General features: G+C 45.7%; 1 protein-coding gene across 2 annotated transcripts in view; it reads left to right on the forward strand.

The window, feature by feature from the left end:
- LOC126545474 (cubilin-like) overlaps window positions 1–22,625 on the forward strand; it is a 77,895-nt gene that overhangs the window by 49,705 nt on the left and 5,565 nt on the right. For both annotated transcript variants that reach the window (XM_050193358.3, XM_055061264.2), the window contains exon 7: window positions 3,631–3,812. In XM_050193358.3, coding sequence (XP_050049315.1) covers window positions 3,631–3,812 — 182 coding nt within the window. The remainder of the gene's footprint in view (window positions 1–3,630; window positions 3,813–22,625) is intronic.

Below are 22,625 nucleotides of genomic sequence, written 5' to 3' on the forward strand. Positions count from 1 at the left end.
AGCAGAATGAAGGTGACGTTTTCTAATAGGGTAGGAGACCAGCGTCACTGACACGCTATTTAATTTTTGTTTGCTTTCAGGGCTGCCCACAGCCAAATTACTACAAGCCGTAGTACCTACGACGATTCTTTTGAAGTTGTTTTTGGGCAACATCGAACTGTCGGCCTTCAATTTTACAAAGGAAATATTGGCGCTAAAACTGCTAATTAAAACTTTATTGAAATATCTTTGGTACTTGTGAGCCATATTTTCCACGATGCCGCATCTGTATTGGCTGGCAAGCCTTACAGTCTGACATCAGATATCCAAATGCGCTTATTACAAGTTATCAGTGCAGCACCCTGTGTTATTTGGTGCAGAAAATAAAACAGCGTGTATACCTGCTACATTCTGGGAACGAAAGCTAATTCTGGGAACGAAAGCTAAGGGGGGGGGGGGGGGGGGGGGGGGGGGCATGCGCGGTATCCAAGGTGGCTGTGCTAGTGTTGAATCATCACCCTCCCCCCCTCCTCGGAAATTTTCGATATCCTCGCCTTGCTTACTACCCTGGGGGGGGGGAGGGTTGACAGAAGACCATGGGCCCCGGTGGTCAAACGATCTAGCTGCGCCACTGCACAGGGGTAATGCATGAAACCGTAACTAGGCTGGCTTCAAAGGCAGCAAGTGAAGTGGGAGGTGATGCACCAAAGCAACTAGTAGGCAAGCTCTCACAAGTAACATCATCATCGTCATCATCAGCAGCAGCAGCAGCGTGTTTTATGTCCACTGCAGGACGAAGGCCTCTCCCTGCGATCTCGAATTTCCCTCGCCCTGCGCAGATCACAAGTAACAAAGTACCTAATAAAGAAACGACGAAGAATGAAAGTGTCCAACTCAAGAGATCAGATAGGATTCGAGGAACGGTCAAAACTGATCAACAACGAGAAAATAAGGGATATTCGAAACCATAACATGAGAAAGGCTGAGGAAGCAGTAAAAAATGGACTCATCATGATTTCAGTGAGAAGGAAACTTGCCATAGGACAAACCAAGATGTATGCACCTAAAGATAAGCAGGGTAATATCATCAGAAATCTCGAAGATATAGTAAAAGAAGCGGAAGAATTCTATACTGACCTGTACAGTACCCGGAGGAGGCACGATACCTCCATTCGAAGCAGTAATGAACAGGTTGCAGAGACTCCTTCTATAAGTGACGATGAGGTTAGAAGGGCCTTGCAAGACATGAAACGGAGAAAAGCGGCAGGAGAAGATGGAATACCAGTCGATTTAATCAAAGATTGAGGAGACATAATACTTAAAAAACTGGCGGTGCTCTATACGAAGTGTCTGTCGAGTTCAAAGGTCCCAGAGATCTGGAAGAATGCAAACATTTTACTAACCCCCAAAGAGGGAGACGTTAAAAAATTGAAAAATTATAGGCCCATTGGCTTACTCTCAGTATTATATCAAATATTCACCAAGATAATTTCCAATGGAGTAAGGGCAACACTGGACTTTACTCAACCAAGGGAACAGGCTGGCTTGAGGAAGGGATACTTTACATTGGATCACATACATGTCAGTAATCAGGTAATCGAATAATCCGCAAAGTACAATCAGCCTCTCTATATAGCGTTCATAGATTATGAAAAGGCATTTGATTCAATAGAGGTACCAGTCATAGAGGCATTACGTAATGAAGGGGTGCATGCCGCTTACGTAACTATCTTGAAAAATATCTACAGAGATTCCACAGCTACCTTAATTCTACACAAGAAATGTAGGAAGATACCTATAAAGAAAGGGGACAGACAATTAAGGAGACAATCTCTGCAATGCTATTCACTGCGTGCTTGGAAGAAGTATTCAAGCTTTTAAACTGGGAAGGCTTAGGAGTAAGGATAAAATGGCGAATACCTCAGCAACCTTCGGAATGCAGATGACATTGTCCTGTTGATCAACACTGGAGACGAGTTACAACAAATGATTGAGGACCTTAAAGGTACGTCCTCACTTGCGGAAATTAGCGCGCAAGGCGGCGCGCTTATTTCGGCAGCGCTTGTGGTGTCGTCTTCTCGTCTCTTGTCCCGTCCACGTTTCGCGCTGTTAACACCACGATGGAAAACCAACAAGCCCAAGCTGTTATTCTAGAGAATTCTTGCTGCGAAAGCGCCTTTTGCTGCGCGCGTTATTAAGCGCGCGGCTTTGCGCGCTTAATTCCGCAAGTGAGGCCGTACCTTAACAGAGAGATGACATGACATGACCTTAACATGAGAGTTGGGTTGAAGATTAATATGCAGAAGACATAGATAATGAGGAATAACCGAGCAAGGGAACAAGAGTTCAGGATCGTCAGTCAGCCTCTAGAGTCTGTGAAGGAGTACGTTTACCTAAGTCAACTACTCACAGGGAACCCTCATCATGAGAAGGAAATTCACAAAAGAATGAAAATGGGTTGGAGCGCACTCGGCAGACATTGTCAGCTCCTGACTGGAAGCTTACCATTATCATTTAAAATGAAGGTGTACAATCAGTGCATTTCACCGGTGCTGACATAGGGGGCAGAAACTTGGAGGCTGACAAAGGAACTTGAGAACTAGTTAAGGTGCGCGCAAAGAGCGATGAAACGAGGAATGCTAGGTATAACGTTAAGAGACAGAAAGAGAGCGCTATGGATCATAGAGAAAACGGGTATAGCCGATATTCTAATAGACATTACGAGAAAAAAAAGTGGAGGTGGGCAGGTCATGTAATGCGTGGGTTAGATAACCGGTGTACCACTAGGGTTACAGAATGGGTGCCAAGAGAAGGGAAGCGCAGTCGAGGACGGCAGAAGACTAGGTGGGGCGATGTAATGAGGAAATTTGCGGGTGCAAGTTGGAATCAGTTGGCGCAGTTGGAATCAGGACAGGGGTAATTGGAGATCGCAGGGAGAGGCCTTCGTCCTGTAGCCTACATAATAAGCTGATGATGATGATGATTGTCCGTCCACGTACTTCCGTGGGCAGGGCGCAAGAAAGGCGTTTGGGAGGAGATAACACATGGAATGGCAGCTCGCTGTAACTTTTAGGGGCTGAGAGATCAGCCAGACGCCCGTCCTGTTCTCTATATCATACACAGGGGAAAGGTGTACAAAGCGATAAAGAGAAATGAGAAAGAACATTTCTTATGCGCACTCGAGGGGGTGCACGTCTCGTCTACAAACGTTCACTCAGTATTTCTGGTAAGTGGACATAGCTTCAGCGTTGACTAGATTCAGTTCCCCAATCGCAACATGTGCCACAGAAAGCATAATCGATAAGCTAATGGTGAAATTCAGTTAGTTCAACAGCGTATTAGTCCTCATCGGTCACATAATGAATGCTATTTAACCCCCATCGAGATCCATGCACACAATCGGCCTTGTGTGTATGCCTAGTAATAGTTTTGTGCCTGAATATCAGAAAGATAAAATATATGCCTTTTGAAGACTAGGATTTTTGTATTGTATAGAGTGCCAGCGCCTACACGAAGACATGGGTTTGAACTAGGCCTACATTCAGAAAAAGCTATTTCCAGCCAGTCCTATTGGTGGACATATATCCAATGGCAAAGAGCCCTAAGGAACGAAACGCCTCGTGAGTAAGGGTTTGCGTGTCTCTTCCACAGCATGCGGCGGCCTGTATGAAGCCAGCGAGGGTTCAATCGTGTCACCAGCCGACTTGGCCGAAGCGGAAGGCGGCCTCACGTGCCTCTGGACTATTCGCGTCAGGAGCAACTACCTGCCACGCGTCGAGTTCAGGGAGTTTGCATTCAGCGAGTCTGAAAATTGCTCCTCCGGATACATCGAGGTGAGAGAAATTTGGGCGGCGCTTACGGTTTCCCGATATTATGTGTGAAGTGCTGAGTATAGGGGTGCGGAGTACAGGGCAAGCACCGCCAGACTAGTGTGTTTACAGAGGGAGTCGACGTAAACGTTAATGATAGTGGGAAGATTGTCAATCGCTGTACCCCCCCCCCCCTACCACCGTTACACAAAGGGTCATTCGTGTGTTCGTTTCTAAACCTTTTTGGCTGCATTGTTTCTGTTGTATATCAATAGGCATTATTCAGTGTGTGTTACTTTACTGTGCCGCCTCTGGTTAGGGGTGGCTTTTACGAAAGCCTACTCATTCCTCATTGGAATGTCCGACACACCGATCTGTGACTCATGCAACTGTGAAGAGACGATCGAGCACGTGTTGTGTTTTGTAATCTCTATGACATCGAAAGCGACGTTCTTCGGAGGGTGTTAAACCTATTAGGTAGCAGACTATTTTCAGAGACTAAGATTCTCGGACCATGGCCTCACGCGTCGCAGGCTAATAAAACGACGCTTGCACTGCTATAATTCATGACATGGACTGGCCTCAGTGACCTATTGTAGGCCTGAAATGATGGACAACCGCTCGTGTTCACAATAAGAGTACGTTCATCCCTCCCTCTCTTTCCTTTCTTTTCATCCCTTAAACCCCTTCCCACGTGTAAAGAGAGAGAAGAATACAGGAAGGCAGGGATGTTAACCAGTCAATAGTCTGGTTGGCTACCCTACACTGGGGGATGGGAGAAGGGGAAGAGAAAGAAGGGAGAGAGAAGGTGTAGGTACGTGTACGAACAGTACTTAAGTTAAAGTCGTTCGAGCAAACCAGAAGTTCTGAGAAAACACAAAAGTGCCTTCACTGCCTTCTGAGCCGATGATCGGTCGGGACGGTGCTCTAATATTGTCTGTTCACTCAGAGGACGATCATCTAGTTTCCTCAATGTGTCGGACAAATACTGTCTTTGTGCTTGAAATTGAGGACAATGGCACAATAAGTGGTCAATGTTCTCCTCGCATCCGCAAACATCACATGCAGGACTATCAGCATTCCATTTAGTGCTGAGTAGGCATTGGTGAAGGCCACTCCAAGCCATAACCGACACAGAAGAGACGCTTCACGCCGGTGCGCACCGGCTGGAGGTCTGAGTTGAAGTGACGGGTTTAGTCTGTACAGTCTTGTGCGCCTTGTATGTACGGTATTCCACTCTGCTAAGGAGATCGTGCGTGCCAGAATGCCAAGTTGTCTCGCGGCGTCGGTCCTTGAGAGCGGAATGGGGACGCAGTGGTCTTCTTGGTTTGACGTCCGAGCTGCCTTATCGGCGTCATCATTTCCAAGATACCGCAATGACCTGGTATCCACTGAAAAGAGATATCATGGCCTTTTTCTCCTAAGTGATGGACAAGTTCCGCGATTTCGCACGTGAGCTGATCGTGAGTTCCATGTCGGAGAAATGACTGCACACATTGCAAGGCCGGCCTTGAATCGCAGAAGACTGCCCATTTTCTAGGGCTTTCAGTATTTATCACTTGAAGCGCGTCGCGGAGAGCCGCGAGCTCTGCAGCTGTAGACGTAGTGACATGGGAAGTCTTGAACCGCTTGGTTATTCTCATTGCTGGTATAACTACAGCGCCGCCGGAACTGGTTGATGTAGTTGATCCATCAGTGTAGACGTGTGTGCAGTCGCTGTATTACTTCGCCCGGACCCCTACCCACCACTTAGCAAGTCTCCCAGTAGATAGGCCCCACACGACATTCAGTGGGGCTGTCTTCACGCACCGTGCCTTTTTCAGGTCAGGTTACGCACCTGCGGCAAGGCCTTCTATTCGTCCATGGTGTATGCGCCGTACTCAAGTGAACCTTACAATCCCAGGACTTCGGAAAAAGTCGGACTTGCCATCATCAGCGCTCAAGCAACTTCCCACGTGTAGGGTAGCAAACCGGACGTGCATCTGGTTGACCTCCCTACCTTTCCTTCCTTCTTTTCCTCCTCCTCCTACATAATCTGCAAATAATGTAAGGCATTAGTCCTTGCCTTTGCGAGAATATGCTCGCATCTTCGCGGTATAATTGTGGCATACGGCTGCACCGCGGAAAATTCATTGTGATAGTAGTTGGGCGTGAGAGCAGGTGGAATTTCCTTATTCCCTCTTAGTGAATTTCCCTTATCAGAGCAACCCTCGATTACGCCTCTTTTATTTGGAACCCTCGCGCAGCTAACCTTTCTGATTGCATCGAATCTATTCAATATAAGGCTGCGTGCTTTATTTTGCGCTCCTACTCTCGATACCGAAGTGTCTGCATTAAATCAGACCCTTAATTTTCCGGATCTTGGCACACGACAGAAATATTTCCGTCTCTTTTTTTCGCTCCCTTTACTATTGCGGTTCATCTTTTTCATCGGCTCCCACCTTGCCGGCCCATTATCTGTCTAACCGCAATAACCATATATGCCAACTGTATCCCATATTTGCTAGGACCAAAAAATTCCAAAATTCTCCTTTGGTGTTATCAGTGAATGAAACGCCCTACCCCAAGATATGGTAACAATCACTGACTCTGCGCACATTTTTAAATGTATAAAATGTTCAGCTGCCACTTCTTGCTTGGCCTGTTTTGTATATATATAACATTTTTAAATGTGTATTTTTCCAACATTCACCTGCCGCGTGTGCCTTGTTGAAGCGTGCCATGTATTGCAAGTGTGAATTGTACCCTGTACTCTCACCCTAATTTCTTTTTTTTTTTACAAACTGACTCTTTACCCAAATCTGTGCTTGATTGTTCTCTTCAGTCCTTGTTATTGTGTTGACATATCATGTGTGAATTGTATCCCGCCCCCCCCCCCCCCTATGTAATGCCTTTCGGGGCCTTTAGGGTATTAAAAATAAATAAATAAATGATAAATAAATGAATACTATAGAGGCAATGCGCTGACTAGAACGAAGCAGTAGCAGTAAATGGTTATTTATTGTTAAATAACATGAATTAGAGGACAGCAAAGAAATTACTCTGGTCGCGCTGTAACTGTCTAGCTACGTTTACTGACACCTGAACGGCAGTCAGCAAGGACTGCCGTTCAGGTGAGGAGGGGGGGGGGGGAGGATAGGCGAGGACGAAGCAAACCATCTACACATTGTACAATGTGGTAATAAATAAATAAATAAATAAATAAATAAATAAATAAATAAATAAATAAATAAATAAATAAAGTTATGCACATCGCACGTACTGTGGAAATCGAAGTTATGCGAAGCATTTTGCAGTTAGCTGTATATGGCATCGGCCCTGCGGCGGCGCGTCTCAACCGGCTCTTTGACTCGGTCACTGACTTCCAGTAGGCGCTCATCGTGGAGTTCGGACGTGCTGAGGGTGAGAAAGAACGTGGGCTTGCCTAGCTGCTCGATCATTGCGAGCATGGTCCCTTTTCTCTGCGCCCAGCAGTACGCCATCCTCGAGCTGCTTCAGTAAACCTCTGAGGAACACAATGCCCGACTTGACGCTCTTCTCGACGTAACTGTGGCCGTCCAAGAGCTTCTTCCGGGAGCCCGGGATTGGCGTGCACGGGATGGGAAACTTGCCTTTGAATCGCTGTTCGTAGGGAAGTAACCACCGACCGGTGCTCCGCAACCGGCATGCCGGGATCTTCTTGTGCGCGCCACCTGGTTCGGCGCAGGTATAGTACGCGAGAACCAGCGGCGACAGTCGGATGGTGGAGCTCGAATGACGACGATGCCGCGACCACGCCGGCAACGTGATGAGCACATATAGCTGGTAGGCACCGCCAGCCCCGCAGCGTAGAAGGCTAGATATATATATACACTCAAAGGGCTTGAAATTCACGTAGAATGCTTCGCATTAAAATCGACTATGTCGTCGACAGTTATTAAAAGGTGCAAAATTTTACGAGCAGAATCTCCTGTAAGAGTTGTCTAAGTGATGCTTGAGCATTTGCTACTAATTACCTGTTGTTTCGTCGTCGTATGCTCTTGTGTTTGGAATAATTGCGAGAAACATCGCGAACGAATCGGGAAAGGGAGAAGCGTGGTTGCGACACCGAAATGTTAAGTGAGACCAGCATGAGATGACGAAGAAGAGGAGAATAGTAGCAATGTTCACTCGTGTTATATGATGGTTCATCTGGATGATTCCGCTGCTTCGTGGAATATTAGCACTGGTCGATGCGTGCTGTGGTACGTGACGTAACTGAACAGTTTCACGTCTGGTAGACCTCGTACGTAGACGTGCTCGATGACGCTGCTTCTACTCAATGCGAACCATTATCAACCGCGATCAACCGTACTCTGGCGGCAGCTGCGTATGGTGCGGCCACGCGTGCCCTATCTGGAAAGCGATCTGCGATGGGAACAGAGTGCGCCGAGTGCTGATGGCTTCGTGTGCGTTGTGTTCTGGCCGCTTAGTTCACGTTGAAGCGAGAGGCAGCACGAAGGTCAATTCGCTCGCTACTGCGGGCCCTATATTGAAAGCGATTGTCCTACCTGACGGACGGACGGACGGAGGGACCGACGGACGGACGGACGAGTTTTTTCGTTGGGTAGGCATAAAAATGCTTACGCATTTATAAAGGATACCAGCACTCCGTGAGGAGGCCTGTTGGAGACGCAGGCAGCGAAATGGTCAAGACAAGACGAGAAGCAAGAGATGCGGGTCGGACGCGCCTGCTTTGTCAATCTTTTGTGAACTCTTTTGACTGTGCTCGACGCGAAGACTTTCTCTTCTGTTCCAAACGATTCCAGTGGTGACTTGCCCACAACAGCAACAGATATGTGAATGATTATTGTTACCACTTATCGTTTCACAAATACTTATCAGAGAAACACATGTCGCGTGTCAGATCAACACCAGTGGGATACCAATATCATGATATGTTTGTGTCATACATGGATGCTGGGTTACCGAAGTAATGTATTAGGGTCGCAGTCGAAGATAATAACAGAGTTTATCGCTATATAGAGGCCAATATAAAGCTCCGTGCATATTCGCCAGCCACGGCTCACGTCACGATTCCTTCGTGCGATAGTGCGAACAAGCGGGCAATTTCTACGCGAAGTTGCTCGTGGATGCTCCGACCTCACATCTATATGGCAGGGCGTGCGTTTTTCATTTAGTAATTATTAGCTCGTTTACAGTCAACGGAGCACAATATTGACAACAGTAGAATTCATCGTGACAAGGTAGGTAAGCACGTTGCCACACGTGTAGTCATAAAAAAGAAAAAAATATTTATTTTGCAGCAATAGCATATAGATCTTTTCATTGACTGAGGAGGAAAGAGTGTGCGGCGAGTCCTTCCTCCTCCTCTCTCTCTCTCGTGCGAGCCGGCGCGGCGCTGTTTGAATGTGTTGTCGTCGCGTGCTGCGGAACGATTCGGGGATGTTTTAGCTCGTTGTCCGTCAAATTCACGTGACCTGAGTTCGTACAAAGTCGCCGAAGAACCACTGTGCAGCCTTTCGGTGCAGCGGTAACTACAGTATGCAGAAATTTCTCTTGGCTTCGAAAAAGACGACGCGCATCATCAGTGGCCGTGCGTGTGCGTGTTGTGAACTATTTTGCCTGTATCGGTTTTTATTCAAAGAAGAGCAGCGGCGTGAAATGGGAAATCTCGTCATTATCTGATCGGTTGGCGTAAGAACTAAAACATAGAGGTGCTCGTGTGCGGCGAACCTAATGGCACCTCGAAACATTGAAGCGTCAATCGTTATCAAATATTCGCGGCAGACACGTTGTTACGAATTTCAAGTCTAGTAGATTTGAAATTCCTAGGCTATGCCTACGTTTGCCTCCTGTATGAGGCCGATGGCGTTGCTCAACGCAGCGATCACTGCGGTTGGCAGACGAGCATGATACACTCAAGCGTTGCGCTTCAGCATTGCCTTTTTGCCCTGTAAACCAGTAATATTAAGAGGGGATCGCATAAAAAGAATACGACGGGTATTGGTGAGCACATAATGTCCGTAAAACGGGTGAGTACGTCGTAGATGATGGGACGAACGAAAAAAAAAAAATCGGTTTTCATCCTCTTCTTTTGATATAAAAAAAAATAGACCACTGGGTAACGCCTCAATAAGACCTCACACGGTAATGACGTACGCTTGGACCATGCGTTATACATAGCACAGATCTACAACCCGGTATATACCACTGCTTCGGGCGCTCGTGCAGTCCGCAGCCGGTCGCTCGGCCGCTCGGCAAGTGTGATTCACAGTGTACGGTATGGTGTTCTCCGTTGCCGAAACGATTGTATTCGAAGGCGGAAACCGTGTCCATCGAGCGAGGTACTCCCGCAGTGTACCTACAGATAACAATTTGAGAGAGAGAGAGAGAGAGAGAGAGAGAGAAGGAGAGATTTACAGAAAGGCAGAGAGCTCGACCTGCTCCTCTACACTGGGGAAAAGGGACGGGGCAGAAAAAGACTGATGAATGATGATGTTGATGTAAGGAAGAGGTGCCTATATACAAGGTCACAGCGTTATGTCATTCCTAAAGGCGTGTGTCCAGCCCAGTGGCTTGGAGAAACGCTATAGCGGCGCTTGTTATCAAGGCTGCGCTGTCTGCATTTAATTATTTATTCATTTATTTATTTATTTATTTAGTACATACTGCAGACCTTTCGGTACAATCAGAGGGGAAATATAATGCAAACAAAAGAGAATAAATTAGGAACAAGCAAGTACAAATTTATACAACTTTTAGTCACACTGTGTCTGTAATCTGTCGTTCCAGTCTGATATTGTTCTGGGGAAAAAAAGAAAATTTAAACGTGTCAGTTCGAGCATCATAGGGTGTTAGGGAGTCCAGATGGTGCTGTCTTGTGTGCCGTGTTATTGCAGGCGTTATGTAAGTCGATGGTTTCATTTCAAGCCTGTTGTTGAGAAGAAGTGAAAGGAATTCAAGCCTTACTGCTTTCGGCGCGATTCAAGAGTGCGTGTGGAATTTTCGGTCATAATTTTTGAGGCAGAATCCAGTCTTGCAAATTTATCAAATAAAAACCTAACTGCCTGTCTGTATTTTTTCAAGACGCGCGATATTTGATTTAGTGTAAGGATCCCATGATATACATGCATACTCTAACTTTGGTCTAATAAATGAAAAATAACAGTAATTTTACATTAGGCGAAGCATTTTTCAGATTTCGTCTTAGGAAACAAAGCTTGCGCAAAGCAGAAGAAAAAATATCATTAATTTGCATGTTCCACGACAATGTGGAAGTCAAAGTAACACCTAAGTATTTGAAGTTGTTAGTCTCACGCAGAGCTGAAGAACCTAGCGTATAAGAAAAAGTCAGTGGTTTTTTTTTTACGAGTAATACGAATACATACGTATTTATTAGCGTTAACAAAAATACCCCATTCATTACACCACTGCAATATGTTAATTAAACTCATTTCGAGGACAGTGTGATCAGTCTGACAAGTGATATCACTGTACAAAATACAATTATCGGCAAACAGTCTAAATTGCACACCAGGAGTTATGGTTTTACCGGTGTCATTTATATACATTAGAAACAATAAAAGGCCCCAAGACACTACCTTGGGGCACCCCTAATGTGACTGGGACAGTGGCAGAGCTATGTTGACCAATTGCAAAGTGCTGAGTGCGTTTGGTTAGGTAAGCAATAATCCAGTTTATGAAAATGTGAGGTATGCCAATGATTCTAAGTTTGAAGATTAATTTGTCGTGCGGAACAGACACAAGAACGGCCAAGGACCTAAAAGAAGCTCGTCTGATAGCGGTCTTTTATCGACGTTTGCAATGCAAGAGACCAGTTGCTGCCGTTGTTGCGCGTACGCGTTACAAACGCAAAATATTTGATCAAGTGTTTTGGGTACTTGACAGTATTCACAGTTTGGGCTACTGTCACTGCAACCTGTCAGATGTCTCTAACGGTTGGTGAATGCGACACCAAGGTGAATTCGGTGCACCATGCTTGCTTGGCTTCTTTTGAGCTTGTGAGGTAAACAAACACTTCATTTCTTGGTCCCACTTATGTACTCTCTTGTGTCGTCGATCTGGTAGGCTCCAGTGTTCCAAAGTACGGTTGCGTATTACGCAACGAAGTAGGGCGTTTGTGTCTGTTCGTGAGAACGGAATGTGTACTTCAGAAGCATTATTTAAAGCAGTTTTCGCTTCAGCGTCTGCCTGTTCGTTCCCTATCACGCCACAGTGTGAAGGCGTCCACTGAAAGGTGACATTGGTGGTCATTTCTATTTGCATGATCGAGATGCTCTGTACTTACTATAGCCATTGAATAATATGGGCCCAGTCTGAGGACATAGTCAATCGTTTGAAGAGCTGGCTTGGAATCGCACAACATCGTCCATGTGTGAGGAGGCTTCTCGGAGAGAAATCGAAGTGCCTACCGGATAGCAACAAGTTCTGCGGCAGTTGATGTTGACCAATGGTGCAGTTTAAACTGCCGAGCGATGATCATACGTGGGATGACGAAGGCTGCAGTGGAGGCATATGGTGTGTCAGATCCATCGGCATACACTTGTACAGTACCTCCATACTCTGCAGAAATGGGAAACAGCGTAACTTGCTCGAGGCCAATGGATGCAATGGATTACTTTTTTTTGTAATTCCAGGGATCTGCAGTGTAAGGAAAGGTTTAGGCGGGACCCACGAGGGTATTCTGGGAATACAGGCGGGAGAAAATCCTGACAGCAGAATATTCGGATAACGCGATAGAGTCCTTGAAAAGCTGGAACCTTGGTGGGTGGCATTGAGTGACGACAGGGGATGGTTTCTCTGTCGGGTCAACACACGAAGGTACATTCGAAGAGGCTCGCAGGTTTAGTGACTACTCGTTGCTGCTAAACCACAGCTTCGAATTACGGTGAGAATGCTGTAGTAATGTCACATTCGCGAAACAAGTTTTCAGAAATGCATAGCGCTGGTCTCCGACACTGATTGTAGGCTCAAACGCGCGCGCACACATCGCGCTGGGAACCCTGCGCGGTTGCTTAGTGGCTTTGGTGTTGCGCTGCTAAGCACGGGGTCGCGGAATCAAATCCCGGTCACGGCGGCCGCTTTCGATGGGGGCGAAATGTAAAAACCCCCGTGTACTTAGATCTAGGTTCACCTTAAAGAAGCCCAGGTGGTCAAAATTATTCCGAAGTTCCCCCCTACGGCGTGACTGATGGGATCGTGGTTTTGGCACGTAAAACGCCATAATTTAATATTTTTACCATCGGGCTGGGTGACCCCATAATTTAACATTTTTAACATCGTGCTGGGTGACCCCTTAATTTAGTTTTTTTACATTGTGCTGGGTGCTTCGTGTGCCTCAGCGCCAGCAGAAACTCCGGTCACGCAGTCGTGTATCACTTCAACACGTCTCATGGAACCGTTTCGCACTTAGAAGGCGCCCCGTCATGCTTAATTAACAGACCGCGCGAGAACAACAACCAGAAACTGCCGCCGGGCGCATGTATACCATGGCATACAACACGGAGCCCAAGCTAGCATGCCGACTTCCCATAGATGGTGCAACTGCTTACGCAATATGGTGGCGCCTGTGAAGGAAAATGTTTATACGGCGTCTAACGGGCTGTCATTACGGAATTTTCAAAAATCAGCGGTGGCAGATATTAGAGTCCTTGATCTGGATTACTCGAAGCGGCGGACATGCACGAGGAATCGAAACACATAATCAACTAATCAACAGAAACTCACTCTTAATTAATTACATTACGGCACATATTACTGTTTACGATTGTAGTCGGTTAGCTTGCAAGGCATATCCACCAGGAAAAACTTTTAAGGATGCCACGGGTTTTGAGATATGCGCCACAAACTCGCTGTAAAAATGCATTGTTGTTCCACCTACATTTCTATAAAACGCTCTGTTATGCATTAAAGCACAATAGTAACTGGAACGCCCATGTATTTCGTCGCACGCTTTGGCAATGTATATCTCGAAAAAGAGACGGAAGAAAGGGGAAAGGCAGGGAGGTTAACCAGGTGCGAAGATATCTCTGTAAGTGAATGCGCCTTGCCAACTCACTGGCTACAATCCGCATTGTGCAAGATGTGGCGTAAAGTAATTAAAGATAAATTAGTTAATTGCTGTTAATTAGTATAATGCGTTTTGATTTACCACGCAAGTAATGCCAATCTCTTTGAACATTCCATCTCAAGGAATGGAATTATGCCATCTGCCCCAATGGATTTTTAAGGATTATGTAAAACTTAAATATGACCACCCGGTATACCGGGTGCTTTCATTTTAATGTTAACGTTTTTTTTTAAATATAACATGTGGCACATAGCACTAATTGACTCACTGAGATGAATTACTCAAAGAAGCGGGCATTACATACACTGGTAATAATGCATAATGACTAATAAACTAAATTTCATTAAATAATTTCTTAACTAATTACTTTAGAGCACATATGCAGCACACGTATTGAAACCATCGATTTCAAAGGCGCATTGACTTCGAACGAATTTTGAAACTAGCGCCAATTTCGAGATAAGTACTGTCAAACTTTTAAAAATGCACTGTTGCTCCACTTTCTTTTTTAACAGAACGCCTCTTTAGGTAGTGAAGCTCAAGAGTTACTGGAATACCAATGCATTTCGTCACAATATTTGTAATGCATATAGGTCGAAACTGGTATCATCATCATAGTTCGTTCTTAGTGGATACAGCGTTCGAAGTGACCGGCTGCAATTCGTAAAGTGAAATGTGCTGCAAAGTAATTTATTTAAAAATTATAGCGAAACCGGGCTAATTATTCAAACATTAATTTTGCTTCTTAGTGCATATAATGTTCACCTCCACAGCAATTTTGCTCAGGCAGTTGCATTGGGCCGCATGCCTCAGGATATTAAAAAAATTATGTTAACGATAAAATAAAAAAGATTGTATAGTAACCCGAAAGATAGCAATACGCACATTATTGAGAAACCTCCGGAGCAGGCGATGAAATTGGCCGCTCTGGCGATACGCTTATCTTCCGACGCAATGCTGCTGCTGTTCTACTACGTGACATTGACTTTTACAAATAAAAAATCAGATTCTATTATGGATCCACGTCTATTCAGCGCGGCTTCTCCCGGCTTGAAGCACTACCTAACTTCTCGACTCATGTCTCACCGGAGTCCTCGCACCGGATCGCACCGGAGTCCTCTGTATATAGACGAGGTGCGTATGCGTTACTTCATTCTTTCTTGGGAGCAGGCCTATCACCACCGCTAAAGAAAGGATTCGCTCAGGAGAACTAAAATCCAGCTATACATGCTTTTTGTGCAGTGAGACGGCTCCTACTGCTAGCACAGCACTGACCGAATTTTACCGCACGGCCCGGGCCCGCCCTTTAATGCGTAATAAAGCTGTAGGGACATTAAAACAGTGTAAAAAACTTTTTCTAGCAGAGCAGGTGCACAGCTAACATGAAAAGGTCGACAGAAGAGATAGCTGGTCAAAAAAATTTCTCTCAGGTCATTTTGTTGTTCAAGGCTATTATGTACATACACTTTGTTGTAAACGCCATGCAAGGATTATACGTATACAGTCGAACGCCTTCATAATACGTCGCTTGGGGCCTCCAAAACCATTCGTTAGACAGGTCACTAGGTTGTAAAGGTCTTGGACAGCATGGCTCACATTAAACCAGGACAGAATTATTGCTTTGTTACACAGGGTATTTAGTTCTAGAGACGTCCTTTGCAGAAGCGCTCGACTGTAACACCTGTAGAAAGGTTGCAATTTCGCCCGAAAGGCGAAACATTAATAGCGATAACAATTAAGGTTTAGCGCTAAACTCGCGCTCCTCGCAGGGTGTTGTAACAATACGTGGAGGTGGCATGGCGGGACGCAGCACGCGAGGCATGCGCTGCTTGGCAGCACGCAGGAAAATCGCAGCCACAAGGCGCACGATGGCGCATCGAGCAACGTCGGAAGGTGGCGTCGCACCTCGATGGCGCACGCGATGAGGTCGACGGAGAAGGCTGTCGGAGTTTGTCAGCGCTGGATTGACGTTTACTGTCCATTTCTTCGAAAAAAAAAAAACCACGAACGCAGAATGACACCATACGAACACAAGCACCGCTATTACGTGTTGGTGTCTTTCTGTGGCGCCGTTTCGAAGAAACAACCCTTGTACCAACTCGCCTAGCTGCCAGTTAATGTTTTGCCGTCCTTTCCGCTCAGTACAGTGTGTATGCACCGAGGTATAAGCACACCGCCACTCAACGGGAGCGATGCTGACGCTCATGCCAGCAGGACTGGAAGCCTGGCCGGCTGAGCGAGGTTCATCCCTCGTATCACACCGCGGGGGAGCACTAGCTGGCTGGTCTCATACCCTGCTCGAGGTCGACTTGGCTTCGACGCTTTTGCAGATAAACGCGCTACGCGTCCCTGTGTAGCCAATCTAAGCCAACAGGGCGCATGCGCGTTGATACCGCGACGCGCCGGCAACGCGCCTCTTATAGTGTTCTGATTAGTGTCGCAGTAAAATGACTCTTGTAAATAATTCTTACACCAAGACAAGCTTAAAATTATATTAGGTACGAAGCATTTGAAAGTTCCAACGCGGATATTCTAACTTGGGCACGAATGTAATGAAGATGGGAAATGCGCTGCCACACCAACCCCTGCAACGCCCACGACGAAGCACTCCGCAAGTATAAATTTAATGCCCGCGCAGACCGTCGCGAATTCGTTTAGGGTGGAAGCAGCCAGGTGTACTGCAGCGAGCAACCAGAAAGGAATCGTCAAAGGGGTGAAATAAATAAAAGGGGCAAAAATGACGCAATCGCAATGAAATAATCCTATCAAGAGCGATAAAATAGTGCAATCGTAAAATTGGTAACAGTATGCCTACGAAGTCTCCCAAATTTTTAGTAAGCTTTGCGAATTTTAGCCCGTTTTATGATTTCGCGAATGTTGCGTAAAGTTCTACAAAAAAGTAAATTCTGTCTGCAAACGAGTTGTCTTCACCTATCCCTCACGCTATATTGATTGAGTGTTACGGAATATTGATTGTTACGACATATTTGGATCACCTTTACAACGGACTCAAAGCTATCTTACTTATCGGACGCAGGTTGCTAAAGTAAATGTTTATTTCTGAACAGCAAAAATCACTAACATAGGCGTTCCCGGCGACCAATCTTTGGGCCCCTTTTATTCTTGCTCTTAAAGATTTACCGCTTAGGTGGAAACACACTACCGCTCTCCTTTATGCTAATGATACCACAATTTTTGCTATACATGCACTTACGCTACAAGACCTACTAAATGTCGATTTTAACAACGTTCATTCATGCTGCGTGACGGACGCATTACGTATGAAACCATCGAAGACAAAATTCATGGTGTTTCATTCCCCTCAGTTATCGCCAAACATTTCCTTAGCGGCGACACTTTGTGGACACCTCATTCATACATCTGCGTCTACAAAATTTCTTGGAATCATCTTGGATAAGCATGTAAAATTCCGTAATCATGCTCAGTCTCTGATTCAAAAATTTCTTTTGGCAGTCATATTATCAAAACTCGCTCCTAATTACTTTGAAACATAAGTCATTCTTTCCATATCATCATCATCATCATCATCAGCCTAGTTACGCCCACTGCAGGGCAAAGGCCTCTCCTATACTTCTCCAACTACCCCGGTCATGTACTAATTGTGGCCATGTTGTCCCTGCAAACGTCTTAATGTCATCTGCCCACCTAACTCTCTGCCGCCCCCTGCTACGCTTCCCTTCTCTTGGAATCCAGTCCGTAGCTCTTAGTGACCATCGGTTATCTTCCCTCCTCATTACATGTCCGGCCCATGCCCATTTCTTTTTCTTGATTTCAACTAAGATGTCGTTTACCCGCGTTTGTTGCCTCACCCAATCTGCTCTTTTCTTATCCCTTAACGTTACACCCATCATTCTTCTTTCCATAGCTCGTTGCGTCGTTCTCAATTTCAGCAGAACCCTTTTCGTAAGCCTCCAGGTTTCTGCCCCATATGTGAGTACTGGTAACACACAGCTGTTGTACACTTTCCTTTTGAGGGATAGTGGCAACCTACTGTTCATGATTTGAGAATGCCTGCCAAACGCACCCCAACCCATTCTTATTCTTCTGGTTATTTCAGTCTCATGATCCGGATCCGTGGTCACTACCTGCCCTAAGTAGATGTATTCCCTTACCACTTCCAGTGTTTCGCTACCTATCGTAAACTGCTGTTCTCTTCCGAGACTGTTAAACAGTACTTTAGTTTTCTGCAGATTAATTTTCAGACCCACCCTTCTGCTTTGCCTCTCCAGGTCAGTGAGCATGCATTGCAATTGGTCTCCTGAGTTACTAAGCAAGGCAATATCATCAGCGAATCGCAAGTTGCTAAGGTATTCTCCATCGACTTTTATCCCCAATTCTTCCCACTCCAGGCCTCTGAATACCTCCTGTAAACATGCTGTGAATAGCATTGGAGATATCGTATCTCCCTGTCTGACGCCTTTCTTTATAGGGATTTTGTTGCTTTCTTTGTGGAGGACTACGGTGGCTGTGGAGCCGCTATAGATATCTTCCAGTATTTTTACATATGGCTCATCTACACCCTGATTCCGTAATGCTTCCATGACTGCTGAGGTTTCGACTGAATCAAACGCTTTCTCGTAATCAATGAAAGCTATATATAAGGGTTGGTTATATTCTGCACATTTCTCTATCACTTGATTGATAGTGTGAATATGGTCTATTGTTGAGTAGCCTTTACGGAATCCTGCCTGGTCCTTTGGCTGACAGAAGTCTAAGGTGTTCCTGATTCTATTTGCGATTACCTTAGTAAATACTTTGTAGGCAACGGACAGTAAGCTGATCGGTCTATAATTTTTCAAGTCTTTGGCGTCCCCTTTCTTATGGATTAGGATTATGTTAGCGTTCTTCCAAGATTCCGGTACGCTCGAGGTTATGAGGCATTGCGTATACAGGGTGGCCAGTTTCTCTAGAACAATCTGACCACCATCCTTCAACAAATCTGCTGTTACCTGATCCTCCCCAGCTGCCTTCCCCTTTTGCATAGCTCCTAAGGCTTTCTTTACTTCTTCTGGCGTTACCTGTGGGATTTCGAATTCCTCTAGGCTATTCTCTCTTCCACTATCGTCGTGGGTGCCACTGGTACTGTATAAATCTCTATAGAACTCCTCAGCCACTTGAACTATCTCGTCCATATTAGTAACGATATTGCCGGCTTTGTCTCTTAACGCACACATCTGATTCTTGCCTATTCCTAGTTTCTTCTTCACTGTTTTTAGGCTTCCTCCGTTCCTGAGAGCCTGTTCAATTATATCCATATTATAGTTCCTGATGTCCGCTGTCTTACGCTTGTTGATTAACTTAGAAAGTTCTGCCAGTTCTATTCTAGCTGTAGGATTAGAGGCTTTCATACATTGGCGTTTCTTGATCAGATCTTTCGTCTCCTGCGATAGCTTACTGGTTTCCTGTCTAACGGCGTTACCACCGACTTCTATTGCGCACTCCTTAATGATGCCCATGAGATTGTCGTTCATTGCTTCAACACTAAGGTCCTCTTCCTGAGTTAAAGCCGAATACCTGTTCTGTAGTTTGATCCGGAATTCCTCTAGTTTCCCTCTTACCGCTAACTCATTGATTGGCTTCTTGTGTACCAGTTTCTTTCGTTCCCTCCTCAAGTCTAGGCTAATTCGAGTTCTTACCATCCTGTGGTCACTGCAGCGTACCTTGCCGAGCACGTCTACATCTTGAATGATGCCAGGGTTCGCGCAGAGTATGAAGTCGATTTCATTTCTAGTCTCACCATTCGGGCTCCTCCACGTCCACTTTCGGCTAACCCGCTTGCGGAAAAAGGTATTCATTATACGCATATTATTCTGTTCTGCAAACTCTACTAATAATTCTCCTCTGCTATTCCTAGAGCCTATGCCATATTCCCCCACTGACTTGTCTCCAGCCTGCTTCTTGCCTACCCTGGCATTGAAGTCGCCCATCAGTATAGTGTATTTTGTTTTGACTTTACCCATCGCCGATTCTACGTCTTCATAAAAGCTTTCGACTTCCTGGTCATCATGACTAGATGTAGGAGCGTAGACCTGAACAACCTTCATTTTGTACCTCTTATTAAGTTTCACAACAAGACATGCCACCCTCTCGTTAATGCTATAGAATTCCTGTATGTTACCAGCTATTTCCTTATTAATCAGGAATCCGACTCCTAGTTCTCGTCTCTCCGCTAAGCCCCGGTAGCACAGTACATGCCCGCTTTTTAGCACTGTATATGCTTCTTTTGTCCTCCTAACCTCACTGAGCCCTATTATATCCCATTTACTACCCTCTAATTCCTCCAATAACACTGCTAGACTCGCCTCACTAGATAGCGTTCTAACGTTAAACGTTGCCAGGTTCAGATTCCAATGGCGGCCTGTCCGGTTATATTATATTAGGCATTTATTCATTCTCATGTGTCGTAGTGCCTATCCTCGTAGCGCAATACATATTGGTCGCATCTTGGACCCTTTGAACGTTTGCAAAAGCAAGCTTTAGGACTGAGCACCTTAAACCCATTTTCATCTCCAGCAGCCCCCATTTTTTGTAATTTTTTGTACTCGAGACAATGCCGAAACACGGGGAAAACGTGGTCATGGCCATCGACATCAAGGGAGCCTTTGACAACGTGTCCCACGCCGCCATTAAGGAGGGGATCAACACCACTAATTGCGGGAAGAAAGTCCATGACTATATCAGAAGCTTCCTAACCGACAGAACAGCGACAGTAGGCCTGGGAGACCTACGGAGTGTGACAGGTATTCATGTGACAGGTAAGTTCTCCAGACGCCTCAAGGACCATAAACGTGACGTAAGAAATAATAGTCACATGACGAACGCCCTTGCCGAGCATGCGCAAGAACATAATCACAAGAGTGACTGGGACAATGCCACTGTTGTTGCCAAAAAAAAAAAAGAACGTGTCATCCCGACGGCTGCTAGAATCTCTAACCATTCAATCGCCGCCAGCTACGATGAACCGGGCACCAGTGACTATGCCTGCCATTTACGCACGTTCGTCACGTCACGTGCTGGCTATATAAGTGACGACGATTTCCTGTCCAACTCAGTGAACAAGGAACCCGTACGCGGTTCCGAAACGTCGGATTATTCATCAGACTTGGTCAGTGACCGTGATCCCCTTCATTTCCATGCCTGACCAGATGAACTTTCCTCAAACCCTTGATTATTATAGTTCGCACTTTATGTTAAAGCAGATTATGATATTTCGAAAACCTGGTGTCGTTGTTATTCATGAGACTAAGATCAGTAAGACGGGGAATACATAATTGAATACTTATAAGACGAGACATGACGATCAGTAATTTATGACTAACACGTTTGCGATGAACGTTTATGGTCCTTGAGGCGTCTGGAGAACTTACCTGTTTCACCAATATATACTTTGTGGTAATCAGCGCATGGTATCTTATGCAGAACTCCTGGGAATTATTCAACAGGTAACCTGCCTTTCACATTCATTAGCTGGTTCCGGAGCTTGCTCGTGGGGATGTGGGCAATGCGCAAGTCGTATTTTGAAAATACGCGCGACAATGTCTCGCTGATTGCTTGGACGTAAGGGATGGCTGCACGTGCACAGATTGTCGTGTTGTTCTCCGAGCTTGGCTCTAATATCCGCGTCTCGGTCCTGCATATGAAACGACTACGGTAGCCGCTGCGGGTTAGTTCACGGTGGATCGTCCGTAATTCCTTTTTCATTGCATCGTCACCTGAGCAGACGCGTACGGCGCGTGTTATCAGGGACGACACTACGGACGTCTTGTGGCCGACAGGATGACAAGAATTAAACCTGACATCATCATTGGCATCATTTTGCAGCAGTGGTCACGGCTGGAAACTACGAACTTCAGTAAAAACATTCTGCTTGCTTTTGCAGGTTAGTGCCGCTGCTGGTCAAGCATTTATTCAATTTACTGTTTCTTCCGTGACTGCTGCTGCTCCAGGTGCTCGTATTATTTTTGTGCTTGCCACTATGCCTACTTGTGCGGAGCTTGCGAAACGAATTGAACAGTTAGAAGCCATGTTCAAGGGTCGATGTGACGAGGCAGTCGCTGATCTTATAAAAAAGTGTTCGCTGAAGCTATCGACAGAACTAAACGTTGCTGAACTGACACGTGAAATGGAGTCTCTAATTAAAAGTGTCGACATGCTCAACTCAACGATTGAAGAAGCTCGAGCTCAAAATGCTACTTTGACCGCAGCTAACAAAGAACTATAGACGGAGAATGAAGCACTCGGCAAACGCCTGTCAGAACTTGAGCAGCGCTCAAGAATAAGCAATGTGGAAATCAAGGGAGTAGAATGTACACAGGGTGAGAACTGTCTTGCGATCATGAAAGCTGTCGGTGAAAAAATATACTGTCCAATTTCTGACGACGACATCGATGTTGTACACCGCGTCTCAACGAGTTCAGGAATGGGCAATAGGAACATTATTGCTCGGTTTTGCTCAGCGAATACAGCGGGTCAAGCGCGTCGGCTTTTATACAGCAGTCGTCGAATGTTCCAGACTAATCGCTGGGACCCGCGTGTCTTCCACAAAGTTCTACACCATTCGCGTCACGCGATGAAATCAGATAACACAAGGTTCGGCGACATCAGACAGTGGATAGAAGCATCGACAACATTCCAGAAACTTCCCATACATGCAAGCGCGTCCTGCGCTGTGCGATAACATTTGTTAGGCGGCGTAACGTGGTCGCCCGATAAAGATAGGCAAGTGCACGTGTCTATATATATAT

The sequence above is a fragment of the Dermacentor andersoni genome, chromosome 1 (genome assembly GCF_023375885.2).
Source record: "Dermacentor andersoni chromosome 1, qqDerAnde1_hic_scaffold, whole genome shotgun sequence".
Taxonomy (NCBI): Eukaryota; Metazoa; Arthropoda; class Arachnida; order Ixodida; family Ixodidae; genus Dermacentor; species Dermacentor andersoni.